At 36.9% G+C, this 16000-nt stretch overlaps 1 protein-coding gene across 1 annotated transcript in view; it reads left to right on the forward strand.

Moving 5' to 3' along the window:
• Nucleotides 1-2527: 2527 nt before the first annotated feature.
• Nucleotides 2528-16000, forward strand: part of LOC138707727 (uncharacterized) — a 357450-nt gene continuing 343977 nt past the window's right edge. Inside the window, exon 1 of the mRNA XM_069837593.1 lies at nucleotides 2528-2728. Coding sequence (XP_069693694.1) covers nucleotides 2659-2728 — 70 coding nt within the window. The 5' untranslated portion in view covers nucleotides 2528-2658. The remainder of the gene's footprint in view (nucleotides 2729-16000) is intronic.

The following is a 16000-nucleotide window of genomic DNA, read 5'->3' on the forward strand; positions in this document are numbered from 1 at the left end:
CAATCTGAAATTTATGCAAAATAAGTTTCTTGTCTATTATTGCCATAAAAAAAGCGAGAAATCTCCTTGAACTTGAAAATGATACTTTTTATGTTAGTAGGTTATTTTACGACGCTTTATCAACATCTTAGGTCATTTTGCGTCTGAATGAGATGAAGGTGATAATGTCGGTGAAATGAGTCCGGGGTCCAGCACCGAAAGTTACCCAGCATTTGCTCATATTGGGTTGAGGGAAAATCCCGGAAAAAAACCTCAACCAGGTAACTTTCCCTGGCCGGGAATCGAACCCGGGCCACTTTGTTTCGCGGCCAGACGAGCTAACCTTTACACCACAGGTGTGGACGAAAATGATATATCTGTGTGTATAAAATACAGAGTCCAGATTTGAGAAGTAACTTAAAAAAAAGACAAAGACAGTCATTGAATTATTTTTTTCTTTATACTACTAATAATAATAATAATACTTACTTACTTACAAATGGCTTTTAAGGAACCCGAAGGTTCATTGCCGCCCTCACATAAGCCCGCCATCGGTCCCTATCCTGTGCAAGATTAAGCCAGTCTCTATCATCATACCCCACCTCCCTCAAATCCATTTTAATATTATCCTCCCATCTACGTCTCGGCCTCCCTAAAGGTCTTTTTCCCTCCGGTCTCCCAACTAACACTCTATCTTACTGTAGGAATTCGTAACAAGCTGTTTTTTACGGTGATGGGTTGTTAGCCCTTCGCCCAACCCCCAAGCTGGAGGACCACCCCTTATCGGCTGTCCACGACTGCTTATTCAATATATTCGCAGCTACCCTCCATATCTGGAGGCCGTCTCCTCTATCCGCAACCTGAGGACGCGCCATGCCGTGGTGATAGGGACCCACCATACATGGAATAATAATAATAATAATAATAATAATAATAATAATAATTTATTTATTTAATCTGGCAGAGTTAAGGCCAGTAGGCCTTCTCTTCCGCCCAGCCAGACTCTAATTCTAATTAAATACATTTTGCTTACATAGTTATTACATTAATATTTAGATCATAAAACAACATGAAAGTAAATAATGAAAACTACTGAAAGATATTTTGGTAAATCTTTCTTATGTCACAGGCACTATAGGAACTTGATAAAATACCTTGAAAATGCCTTGGATTTATAGTATTGATTAGTAGAAATTGATGTGATTACTGGGAGAGCTATGAGCCCACCCAGTCCGTCCTAAATACTTACCTTACTTATATACGAAAATCGTCGTGCGTGAACGAAGAATACAGCCATATTTCTTTAATGTAACAGTGGGTTTCAGTGTTGCCAACATAGTGATAATATACACACCTAATCAAACCTAACATAACCTTTCTTATAATAATACTTACCTAATCAAACCTAACCTAACCTGTCACATAATACACACCTAATCAAACCTGTCACATAAATACTACACACCTGTAGTAACATTCCTCACATTTAGTACCACTTCGTTTTCATGTATTGTCGGCTCTGCCAATCATGTCGGTTTCGATCTACTGGAAGTGGATCGTACTAATACTACTAATTCGAAGAAGAATCACTGGCGACTTTTATAATAATTACATTTTACATGTTTCGTGATATACTAAATGTGTTAATGTAGTAATAATTCTATAGGCCTGTGTATGGTACAATAAGATTTTAAACGTGTTGTGGTTGTGATACAAGTATTGAAAATTGGTTTATATCGTCACATTGGCAGTGATAAAAGTGTGCACTCTTCGTTCAGTGGCCGGTGGATGCTCTAGATTGACCCATATTTTATATTTTTGTGTTTAGCATTTATGTTCTAAATACAAAATGAATGTAGGCCTATGTTAATAAAAGTTTTTGTATTATTTTGTAATCATCTCGCGACCCCCTCAGCTCTTTGCACGACCCCCCCTAGAGCAGGAGCGGAAAACTAGTATTGTAAATAGAGCAGTCAGCAAAAGAGTATCTACGTAATAGCAACTGTAGCGGGAGAAGCTAAGTTCTCTGAGGATGGCCGTTTCCCGTCCCTGTCCTAGAGGGTTGCGACCCACATTTTGTGAACCTCTGAATTGAAGTGTATGATACGAAACGTCGGATAAATTAAATCTGAACACGCAGGAAAATGGATAAGTAGAACAAGTCAGAGTTGGTTAAAAGATTAACAAGTCGCGCTTGGACTCGGCGTGGTTGAAGATATAGAAAATGAGATAAAAATAAGTTGTTGGTAAATACTTTGCTTGATTTCACCGACGTGTGAAGAAAATGCGACCCCTTCAGCATCGATATCTGGACTTTCAGGGACACGTGTGATGACGTCACAACTTGGCTCAAGTCACGTGTTACTAGTTATCAATCTAGCGCCTGTTAACAAATTTATCGTCAAAGATAAATCATTTTGCCGCGTTTGTGTTAGGAAGGCGTGGTTAGAAGGTGGATTGTTGGGAGTTTGACCGCCAAATGTGCGCAAGTCCCAGCTGGTTAGCGACTTCCCCGTGCGAGGTCTCTGCCGGCGCCAGTGTCGGTGCGACAGTCGGCGTGCGACCATGTGCCAATCGAGTCGTGTTTAGATCAGCTGTTCGCCTGTCACTGCTCTTCTGTGTGTAGTGTGGTTAGTGCAATGGAGCGGAATCCTCGGGTATGAGAAGTCGCGTCTCAAAATGTCTATAGGCCTCGTAGCCTTCTCTCTCTTGCTAGGAATCGCGAACGTTTGTGGTGGTCGTGTGTTTGGTAAGTAGACCCGACTGGATGTTACTCAAGTTGTGTCGCACGTTGCATAATTTCGCAGGAGAAGGATTATGTGTGATCGTCGAGTGTTGCAGAATTCCACAAAAAATAACATGAACCCGCCCCATTACCGTGTCTGTGTAGACATTGGAAATGTTATTTCCTCTGAGCATTTGCAAGTGACATTTCATCCTTTGTTTCTGTTCCGGATAAATCGATTTAAGAACGGGATATACGTATATCTTTCCGACAGGTCCTACCGCTTGTTGGAAAAAATGACAGAACTAGATGAAGTTGGTTTTTACATGGACGAGAATGTGTCTGGGAATGTGACGAAACATGCGACTCGGTTGTTACTAGACACACGCTCGTCAGTTACGCCCCTTCACACTCTCGGCTCTCTCAGGAGCCTTTCCGTTTCTGCCATAATTAATGTTGCTATCGAACATAACGCAATAATAAATTCCCTGAATGTTCCTTTATTTGATAAATAATTTACAATGCCCTGGGAATTGATAAATTACACAATTTAACTACTTCAGGAACATTAATTCGTTTCGGAGTAGCAATAGGCCGAAAAGGGAATAAGTGTTTAATGATAAGTAAACAATGTTAAGGAAGTTTATTTCGATATAGGTACAAATGCTGCGTACATATTCAAACCATTAAGAAAAATTACAGTTTGCTCATTTATTTTTATTGGCTACTTGACAGTTATACTCTAAATCAAGGATAGTCGGAAATGTCTCTTCAAGTTCCTTCAGCAAATTTATTTTGTGTCGCGTCATGAATAAATTCGTTTGAAATAGTTTCAAACATCAGAAATCCAAGGGAAAGAATCCGGTTTTTGTTTCCTGGACGGACTTCGCCAAATAATAAGATGAAACACCAGGAATAACCGTAAAACTTTTATTTTTGTATAAAATACTTTCAACATCATCTTCTAAAAGTAGAAGTTTTTATTGATCCGAAAGATGAAATCTAGAGGCCAGACACTTAACATTCAAACCCGCAGGATACATTTTACATTCACATCTCCCTTAAAACTCGGTAGCAACTAACGAGATGAAATAACTGCATTTCATACAGTATCGTTTGTAATAACTGGAAAATGAAAAATTTAATGTCTAGCGTTTGATGCTCTAGAAACGAACTTTTTGTTGAGAATTATACTTCGTATCACTTTGTTTTAAAGCAATACTGACGACGCGACGGCTCGTTCCTTCCCACGCTTGACATGTTTGGTTTGACGGTGTAACTTATCACTGACAGTTTACGAAGAAAATATCTAGTTTTTCATTGTTACAGAAACACACACAACGTGTAAACTCTAAACTTCATATGCGTGTTCGGCATCTCCTCTGTTATGCACAAAGTCATTGCGTTTACTATGTCGTCGGTTTGAACAGTTAGAAATGTTCTTCGTCATTCGGGTCTTTCAATATTGTGAGATACACGCACATTAGTGATGTTCATTACTGTATTCTGTATGACTGCGGTCTGGAACTTTAACAGGCAGATGGGATTCTCTAACTTGTATATGAGTTAGAAGGTTTAAATATGCATTTAGTATCACTTACATAATGAATTACGACTCAGCCAGTAAAAACGTATACTATAAGTTGTTTAGCTTTCAGCGAACTATCTGAAGTTGTAATGCCGTAATAAAACTTGCCCAAAACACATTTTCTCTTCCATAGAATCCTTACACTTCAGCTTTCGATTTATACATGAAACTATAGTACTGTATATGATTTTTGTTTCCATTTATCGGTGAACTCACGTTAACGATCGACAAGTTTAAAGACAATTCATGTCTTGCGGAAAGTTTATCGTGATTTTATAATAATGATCTAGTGCCGCATAACTCTTAGAATTTTAAAAAAATATGACTGTTATGGATGGTAAAGAGATGATATTCATTAGGTTGAAAGTTTTAGATATGGGTTCAGTGCCTTAGGAAACAAAATTCACTTCCGAATTTCTTTATTTAAATATACATATTTATATTCAAATTGAATTTATCTCTGATATGTGTTGACATACTACATAACCTGAAGTTACGGTTATTAAATACAGTAGTCTAAAACAGAAGCATGGAATTCATGAAAACATATCCATATTTAAAGAATTCAGTATTAAAATCTTAATGACAACATATGTACATGTGTACAGTACGAACAACTGAGGTGTTGAGTTACGAAATGTCTTAATTTACTCAACGCCATTTATAATTATTAATTTAATTGTACCGACTATTTTATTATTTCAGTCTATTTGATAAAAACAGCACAGCTTCCGTAGCAGTCTTCCAAGAAATTTCTAACGTTATTATATGCAATGTGTTGGGTTGCCGTAACCAGAAATAACATCAATATGAAGAATCTTACTCCCATTTTCATCGGATTTTACGTTAATTTTTATATGCCGCTTAATAGTTCTATACGACGTACATAAATATCATGCGTTTGGACTGAACACAATCTCTAAATCTCCGCCATTTCCATATTTTTAGGACATCGAAGGAAGCCTTAAAGACTCATTCTGAGAGTCCACCGCTGTGGAGTAACGATTAGCACGGTTGACCATGAAACTAGCGGGTCTGGGTTCAAATCCTGGTTGGGACAAATTACCTAGTTGAGTTCTTTCCGGGGTTTTCCCCTCAATCCACTAGGGACAAATGCTGGGTAACTTTCAGCTTTGGACCCTTCATCTCATTCAGACGCTAGATAATCATACCAGTTTATAAAGCGTTTTAAAGTAACCAAATAAAAACACTCATTATGAGATATATAATCCGCTATAAATTTTCGCAATTCTGCGTTAAACACTTCTCTACGATGCCCTTCTCCGAAAATCATTAGACCGCGCTATGTGTACGTGAACAAATCAAGAAATAAACAGACTCTCTGAAATGTATATTATTTTGCAAGTATATCGTTCAAATAATGAGTAAAAATTCTACTTTAAGTCAAATTCTGTAATATTAAACAACCCCTCTTTCACAGAAGATAAATATTTATACAGAAATGTATAACAAAAATGGATCATTCCAGAAATATAAATAGCTAATTGATTCCTATCCGGGTTTGTTTTAGAGTTTATCCTCCTATTTTTTTTAGAGAGTTGCCTTTAAATTCCTTTAAATAAGGCCTCGAACATTTTATTTAACTTTTTTTAGTCGCAGTATTTAATATACACATGATGACGAAGCAAGTGTAGCTTTAAAGTGATGTTAAAGAAGAAAGGTAACGAAGAGAAAAAATAATTCAAAATTAACGTTAACTTAAAAATGTTACACAAATGATTAAAAGTTCCAGTGTTTCATGGCGAAGACTTTTATTCTGGAATCATTGAAAATGATTGTGTATGTAAAAGCGATTTAATATTTATGATTATTGTGTTGTAAATGGAAATCTCGATGCATAATTATATTACGGTTAAAATTAAATGAGTTAAAGTCGGCTATATCGGTGGACTTTTGTGTACATTTTGCGGATGTCATAATTTATTTCAATAAAACTAGAAAGAACATCTTATTAGATTTAATTGTAATAATAATGAAATTAGCTAATTACAAATTATTTTAAAATTTGAAACCTTGGTGATGTAAGTGTTTTTAACTTAGTTGTATAACTTACAATGTTCATTTGATCTTTGAAAATTTGACAGAAATAATGAAATGAAATTAATATGATGACAGTTGAAAGGAAAGATATCAGTTTCAATATTAAAATCTAGTCATCCAATCTCAAAATAAAATAACTTAATAAATATCGTTCTTTTCTTGTGAACCATCGGGAAAGCGTTTACTAATGGCACGTAAACGAAGGTTGCGTGGTAAATTGATAGGTCGGTTTCACTATTTCTGTAAGCTACGAAAACTCAATATGTTGCTGAAATTATAATTTGACGGGAGATCTGCTAATTTCTGACACCAGTGATCGAACGTTCAGTTAACAGTGCAGAAAATAGCAAACACTGCAAATGTAGTTACGAAATTCTCGGTGACTAATGAAAACGTTTAGAAGAATGTGAGAATGTTACGTGATTCTGACACGTTGTACTGTAAGTACGAAGTTTGTTGGCAGTGCATGACCTTTTTATTCCGACGAGTGACATTGAATTAATAACAGTTTTTGTACGACATTTCCTAAATTACAATTTACAGCCTCTCAGGTTTTTTTAATTTAACATAAATAAAGTAATCAATTGTTGTTTTTAACTTTGAGATTTAAACAGAAATAATGCGAATATTTGTAACATTAACATCGGCCTATTTTCGTCATATGTATTTCTTATTTATAGAAAAATGATAGATCTCACTTTTTAAAGTGCCTCTGGGAAACTTAGTGCAGAGATGTGATCCTTGCGTGTCAGAGGTAATATTCGTCCTCAGACTGCGTTGTACGCAAAGGCTAAATTTCGCGGCTTTAACGTTGTGTGGAAACGACGATCTAGGGTTTGAAACCCACCTTAGGCATGGAAGTTTGTACGTTGTCAATGTTGTATGCTGCATTAACTGAGGTGGAAGTCTGGCTTCATTTTAACTCCATGGCACGTATTCATCAGGTTTGTTCGTCTCATTTATGTTGATTTAGTTTGTGTCAACTTCGGTTAGGGTGTGAAATTCTCCGTGTATATACATTCTTTCGTCGTTTTATGTTTGAAATGGAATATATATATATATATATATATATATATATATATATATATATATATATATATATATATATAAAATATATGTATATATAAGTCCTTGCGAACTATATTTTAAAGAAAACTTTCAGTAAGATATTAAAATAAATACCAAATTTCAATACATCGATCTGAGAAATTTTACCCAAAATTATTAAAAGCTCTATTACGTATTTTCCTAAATATTTTCATTACCTTGTCAGTAAATGAAATCTTTCACTTAGAAATAGAATTTTGATTATTTCAACATGTCCTGAAACTAGACACTTCCTAGGTTCGGGACTACATAGAGAAGTACCATCGTCAATGCAAATAGGTATGAGCAGAGGTGTCGCCTAGTATATTGAGGCTGCTGTGCATGGCCATTCCAAACAAAACTGTTTTTTTTTTGCTAAAATTTAAACTCCTACTCAAGACTGAAGTTTTGTGTGTGTGTGTGTGTGTGAGTGTGTGTGTGTGTGTGTGTGTGTGGTAACGAATTTACAACCGTTCTTATGACGAATTTATCTGTCGTCTAAAAATGTTGCTTATTACTTTTTACTTAATTATTAAACGACGCTGTGTCAACTACTGGGTTATATATCGTCCAGTCGGCCTTGTTGGCGCAGTCTGCAGAGTGCTGCCCTTCAGTGTCTGAGGTTGCGGGTTCGGTCCCGGCCCAGGTCGCTGACATTTAAATATGCTTAAATGCGACAGAATCATGTCAATAGATTTACTGGCATGTAAAAACTTCTGCGGGACAAAATTCCGACACACCGGCGACGCTGATACAACCTCGGCAGTTACTAGCGTTGTTAAATAAAACAATTTATTTTATAGCGTCGATGAAATTGGTGATAGTGGGATGATGTTTGGCGATACGAGGTCGAGGATTCGCAATAGATTACCTGACATTTGTCCTATGGCTGGTGAAAACCTCTGAAAAACCCAACAAGGTAATCAGCCCAAGCGTGAATCGAACCAATCTTCGTAGAATTATCGTGGGTAATATTCTCGGTTTGTGACCTGTCTCGTACAGATGGTTTGCAAAATAAATATGAATTTATAATAATAATAATAGTAATAATAATAATAATAATAATAATAATAATGATTTATTTTAGCTGGCAGAGTTAAGTCCGTAAGGCCTTCTCTTCCACTCAACCAGCAAAAAGTGTATATACATATGCATGAACTTACAAAGAATTCAACAATTTGATTTAGATGAGAGTTACAAGTACACAAGAGTTATTTACGAATTAAACAATAAAATACTATGAACTATTAATTAAACACTGAGATAAATTATGTAGCAGAATTAAGCTAAAATACATATAATGTTAATATATTTCAAATAATATTAGATAATAGAAAGAGATTATTAGGAGACAAATTTGAAAATACAGCACTATCAGGATGATGTCTAAAGAAAGAAGTAACAATGTAGTCAGTGATAGTTTAAATCAGTATGATTGGAGTGAAATGCTAATAAGGTTATCTTTTAAGCAGTTTTTAAAGGTGTTTATTGTCTTGCAGCCCCTAATACTTTGTGACAAGGAATTCCATTGACGTGAGGTGGATCGTTAAGGTTACGCGAAATTGAATTTAAATTCACACATGTGAAATATATTACCTTTATTTCTTAAAAGCCAACTAGTACGTCGGTAAATTGTGTATGAAACAAACTATTTTATATTTTGATGTAATTGTAAGAATTTTAGCATCGTATCACGGAATCAAGAAGTGAATGTTGGCGGGCATATTAATTTTTAAGAATAATCCGTTGAAATTTTCTAATATTACTGTGTTTTTCCTTCACATAGAAGCTGATTTTATGCGTTTTTAAGATTTCACAGTGGATGTCTTTAGAAATGGACTCATTGTTATTTCACCATGTCCTGGAACTTGCACAAATTCCATCATCGGCAAATTATACAGCCTATAGCCAGAGAAGCATTCTGTTGGACTCATTGTCTCGATAGACCATCCGATTCAGATCTTTAGTGTTAAAATAAATTGTAGCATTTGGTTTATTTTTTTCTCTATATTTCCGGTAGTGAATTACATACTCACGGATGTAATATTTTTTATTCCGGTTGACGCACTCAAATTTTTCACCTCCGATAGCTATTTAACTTTTATTGCTCTGCAAAATCCTACGAATAGAAATTAAATTACATCGAAGGGAACATTTGATGCTCGGAATGAAACATGAAGATCAAATCCATAATTTCAAATAGGAACCCACTATGTTTTCAATTACAATTCTTGGGTTAGCTACTTCTTGACTTGTGAGTGTCACCTGAAAGAGTAAATATAAAAACTATATCTGACGCACACCCTCCTATGTCTCCAAAATTCATAATGTTGACATCAGAACTGAAGGTGGAAAGCTAAACCGGTTATTCCCAAATCGATGGGTGGAAAGAGGTAGTCGAGTTCAGAGATTTCCAGCTCGATCGCCTGATCTGACGCAGTTAGATGTCTTTCTATGCGGACATGTAAAAAAAAAGTAGTTTACCAGTAGATCCCAACTGCAGGAGGCATTAAAGATCGTCGTTGTTCCTGAAATAACTCCAATGTGACATATTTGTCGATTTTCATATTTCTGTTCTATTAAATAACTTAGATAGTGGTACAGCAAATAATAAAATCTCCTATATGTAATTATATTTCTTTGTTTCTAAAATGTAAAAATTCACAGTCTCCTATGTACGGCTGCCATGGGATGAATAAATGTGTTTTTTCTTCCTACTAAAAAATTTCATATTTTGCACATACAGTAGGAGTTATTGCAGGAACAACGACGAGATGGTATTGCCGCTGAAGTTGCTGCAATAGCCCCAGAAAAATTGACAGCAGTGAGTCGATCAGTGATGGAGAGTGGACAAGAATTTTTCAATGCAGTCATCTCTTTTGACACACTCTTTAAATCACCTACTGTGAGGAATGTATCTGCAAATCGCTAGGATTTGCTGTTTTTTCATATAGCAATTGTTTTTTTCTTTATTTACGTAGGCCTGCATTATGTGATCTCCACACGATGTGTAAGGTGCAATCAATATATTTCCGAACTGCAGTTGTCTTTATTCTACCGTTAAACATATATGCGCGTGTCACTGAAGATAATTGCTTCCATGCCTGTTGAGTTAGTGTGTCAAACAACGACAGATTTTCTTTAAGAACTAAACGTCTACAAGTGATTTTGTGCATATCAAGGACTTAATGCGATTTTTCCTGGAATGTATCCATGTACGGCTCATGGCTAGTCTTCCTCTCTGCCTTTCAAGTAGTGCATTTAGTATATATATCAGGCATTTCTCTGCTTCCAGATTACATATCTGTTTCAAATGTCCTGTATGTTGCCTACATTCAGGGTAGTCCGGGAACTTATTGTATATCATTTCCACGGTGTAATACAATGTTGCCTTATTACCATTTTAAAAAAGATGTCGGTATTGATGTCTTTAAAATTACCTATGTAAAAAGTATAATTACGTACAGCAGTTATCCCCTACGATATAATTTAATTTCTAAATCTGGTATTTTGTGCAGCAACAACAGAGAAAATCTTATAGTACGTGAAAGACTTAAGTGAGTCACTCTGTATATGCAATGAGGATACGCACACAGTTAAAACTGTAGTATAAAAATGAAAATAATATTGAAACTAGCATTCGGAACAAACTGTGCATATAACATTATTCTGAACCACACTCGGTTGTTTGGTTTTTACTGTGATAATGTTGCGAAATGCATAAAACATTATGTTGAGTGACTTCATCCCGGGGAAGTATGTAATCAATGGCTTATCCATTTCCCTAAAACGTATAATTTTATCCATTTAAATTCATGCATATTTTAAAAGATATGCGTTGCAGAAAGATCAAATGTGGTGTTCTGCTGTAAAATAAGCTGGAGGCCTCTTTACTGCCGAATAATTAATGCGACTTAATATTCTGTGACACAAAGCGCTTGCTTCAGAGTGGGTTCCATTATTGTTTATATAGTTAAATGTTTCTTTCATTCTGATTAAAGACCACGTTCAACCAGATCTCACATATCGCCAATAGTGCTTTTAAATTTCGTGCTGAAACGATATTCCAACATGTTTTTTTTTTAATTTATCAGTCTCTAAGGCGAAGTAAACCTTTGTTTGTTTAATAATCGGAGAAATATCGATGAATTCAATGAATATTCTGCATATGAAAGATCTCGAAGGGAGAAATTTCAATTCATTTTATTTAATATGATGTGATTCTTATTGAATTTGGTATTCCCAAGGAACTAGTTCGATTAATTAAAATGTGTCTCAGTGAAACTTACAGTAGAGTCCGTATAGGCCAGCTTCTGTCTGATGCTTTTCAAATTCACTGCGGGCTAAAGCAGGGAATGCATTATCACCTTTACATTTTAACTTCGCTCTAGAATATGCAATTAGGAAAGTTCAGGATAACAGAGACGGTTTGGAATTTAATGGGTTACATCAGCTTCTTGTCTATGCGGATGACGTGAATATATTAGGAGAAAATCCACAAACGATTAGGGAAAACACGGAAATTTTACTTGAGGTTTGGAAGTAAATCCCGAAAAGACAAATTATATGATTATGTCTCGTGATCAGAATATTGTACGAAATGTAAACATAAAAATTGGAGATTTATCCTTCAAAGAGGTGGAAAAATTTAAATATCTTGGAGCAACAGTAACAAATATAAATGACACTTGGGAGGAAATTAAACGCAGAATAATTATATGGGAAATGCGTGTTATTATTAGGTTGAGAATGTTTTGTCATCTAGTCTGCTGTCAAAAATCTGAAATTTAGAATTTATAAAACAGTTATATTACCGGTTGTTCTGTATGATTGTGAAACGTGGACTCTCACTTTGAGAGAGGAACAGAGATTAAGGATGTTTGAGAATAAGTTTCTTAGGAAAATATTTGTGGCTAAGAGGAATAAAGTTACAGGAGAATGGAGAAAGTTACACAACACAGAACTCCACGCTTTGCATTCTTCACCTGACATCATTAGGAACATTAAATCCAGACGTTTGAGATGGGTAGGGCATGTAGCACGTATGAGCGAATCCAGAAATGCTTATAGAGTTTTAGTTGTGAGGCCGGGAGGAAATAGACCTTTAGGGAGGCCGAGAAGTAGATGAGAGGGTGATATTAATATGGGTTTGAGGGAGGTGGAATGTGATGGTAGGGAATGGATTAATCTTGCACAGGACAGGGACCAATGGCGGACTTATGTGAGGGCGGTAATGAACCTACGGGTTTCTTAAAAAGCATTTGTAAGTAAGTGCAGAGAATCGAATTTGAATTTTTGTTTAATGTCGTTTCTCAGAACGGTAATCAAGTTGTACTTTCCGAAATATCATTTTTGTTCGGATTTAGTTAATAATTTAATATATCGGTGGGAACGCACGCATTGAATGAGGAAAAACACTAGTCCAACATAATGAAATACTGCATTTTTTGTTGAACTTCAAGGAATGTATGTGACGAGATAATTGTAAATGGATATATTTCGAATGTTCCTAATGAGTTACAGATTAATTTGGAATTAAATATGAAGATTTGTGAGAAGTTACATAAATTGGAGAAAAATTGGTTTTTGTATTTAAACTAGCGGGTTCTATAGACTGACTACACTTGATTTGTGAAATAAGTTTCTGCCATGAAATTTCACACTACTTCCCGGGGATAATAAATGTTATTACATAAGACCTTTCTTCGAAATCTGTCTTAAAAGCACTTCCTCATTTCATCACATGTCTTCATTTAGTTCATCTGTACAGAGAATTTTGTTCGCTATTCACATGCGCTTCAAGATCATCCTCCATTTCACCCTTGATACGCTTCAGTAATGCGCATATTAAATTGCATTTCAAAGGAACATTATGAAGAATGAGTGAAGATCGCATTCGAAAATTAATAATCAACTGCATATCTGTGGAACAAGAAAAGATGTAAGATCAAGGAAAGATGATTTGAAGAATTTAACTGTAAAAGTTTCCCTTGATTACAAGAGCTTTAGATGTAGGCTATAATCTTTATATAATATGTTACGATGTGATACGATAATACTGTAGCGTAATACCCCAGTGATACTACATTTTTTACTGTATATCATATTATTAAGTCCTTTATAATAAGAACTTGAGTGTATAATTTTATGAAATGGTCATGAATCACACGATAACAACTACTTGGAACACGGCGACCATGAAATCAAATATGTTAACAGCATATGTTGATAGTGGCGACGATAACAACGGCCGAGTTGATGGCAACGACATTTACGACGGCTGTATTGACGGAGGCAAAAATGACGACAGTTGTTTTGAAGGCGGCAGCGGCGGCGACGATGACTGTTGACGGCGATGGTGACGAAGGCTATGTTGACGACATCGGTGATAATGACCATCTTGTTGACGGCAACGACGATCACGACGAGTGTGTTGACGGCGGCGACAGTGATTAGTGATGAGGGCTTCGATGGTGACGATGATTGTGTTGACGGCGACGATTATGACGTCTGGGTTAACGGCGCCAGCGACAATGACGAGTGATACAACGTAGGGACGGTGACAACGACTATGTTAACGGTGTAGACGGTGTTTTGACGGTGGTGACGGCTGTTTTGACGTTAAACACGCTTGTTGACGGTGACGACGGCTATGTTGACGGTAGCTACGGCTGAGTTTACTTCAGCGACGGTAACTACGGCTGTTTACGAAGGCGACGATTACAATGGCTGTGTTGACGTTGGCGACCATTGTGACCACTGTTGACGGCGACGACGATGGCGATTGTGTTGACGGCGACGACGATAACGACGATTGTGTTGACGGTGACGACGATTACGGCGACTGTTTCAACAGTAACGACGATTACGAAGACTGTGTTGACGACGATAACGACGATTGTGTTGGCAGTGATGACGATTACGGCGACTGTTTTAACGGTAACGACGATTACGAAGACTGTGTTGACGGTGACGACGATTACGGCTACTGTTTGAACGGTAACGACGATTACGAAGACTGTGTTGACGGTGACGACGATTACGGCGACTGTTTTAACGGTAACGACGATTACGAAGACTGTGTTGACGACGATAACGACGATCGTGTTGACGGCGACTACGATTACAGCGACTGTCTTAACGGTAACGACGAGTACAACGACTGTGTTGACGATAACGACGATTGTGTTGACGGTGACGACGATTACGGCGACTTTTTTAACGGTAACGACGATTACGGCGACTGTGTTGACGACGATAACGACGATTGTGTTGACGGTGACGACACTTACGGCGACTGTTTTAACGGTAACGACGATTACGACGACTGTGTTGACGATAACGACGATTGTGTTGATGGTGACGAAGATTACGGTGACTGTTCTAACGGTAACGACGATTACGACTGTGTTGACGACGATAACGACGATTGTGTTGACGGTGACGACGATTACGGCGATGTTTTAACGGTGACGACGATTACGACGATTGTGTTGACGGTGACGACGATAACGACGATTGTGTTGACGGTGACGACGATAACGGCGATTGTTTTAACGGTGACAAGGATTACGGCGACTGTTTAACGGTAACGACGATTACGACGACTGTGCTGACGACGATAACGACGATTGTGTTGACGGTGACGACGATTACGGCGACTGTCCTAACGGTGGCTATGATGACGACTGTGTTGACGGCGATGACGTTGATGACGGCGACGGTGGCTGTGTTGACGGTGACAGCTGTGTTGATGACTTCGACTTTGACGACAGCTGTGTTCACGGAGGCGGCGACGGTGACGATGGCTGAGGACGTGATGACGGCTGTGTTAACGGCGGTCGCAGCGATGGCGAAGATATTTTTGTTGATGGAGGCGAATTTGGCGACTGCTGACCTTACGGCGATGGCTCCAACACAAACTATGATTAAAGGTAATGATATGTGTATCAACTGTGCGGTTATCTAGTATCAGTGAAATTTATTATGGAGAGATGAGTATAGTCATTCGTCATGCGATGACGAAACTTTCGCATTGCAATTGGGTAGAACTTCTATAAAATACTCGATGAGTTACTCAGTATACCGAAATCTGAATGGGAGCCGAAACGTAGCTGCGGATGATTAGTTTCTTTCCTTAATTATAGACCATGACTGTGGGTGTTATTTTATATCAGCCGCAACATTGTTAGCAGTGTGTATTTGAAATTATATTATATATTATTTTAATGAAGGTTGATACATTTTTATTTAGTTGTCCTGATATATTGCGATAACATTTCATTCTGTAGGTATATTGTCATATTTCAATATTTAAACTTCCAATCCATAGCGAGAAGTTTCAATTTCAACTTGTGTATATGATTCGGAGGGCTTGGAGGCAAACAAATGACAGATTTTTTCAAGTGTGATTGTATAATTTGAAATATACATAGCAATGATATTGATGTGTTAAAATTTAACTCTGGTGATCACAATTGTTCCGACGTCATTGAAGTCAGCAACGGTTCCGTATTCGAACATTTCCCTTTTCCGTTATTCTACCGTGATATTTTAGATAC

The sequence above is a fragment of the Periplaneta americana genome, chromosome 10 (assembly GCF_040183065.1).
Source record: "Periplaneta americana isolate PAMFEO1 chromosome 10, P.americana_PAMFEO1_priV1, whole genome shotgun sequence".
Classification (NCBI taxonomy): Eukaryota; Metazoa; Arthropoda; class Insecta; order Blattodea; family Blattidae; genus Periplaneta; species Periplaneta americana.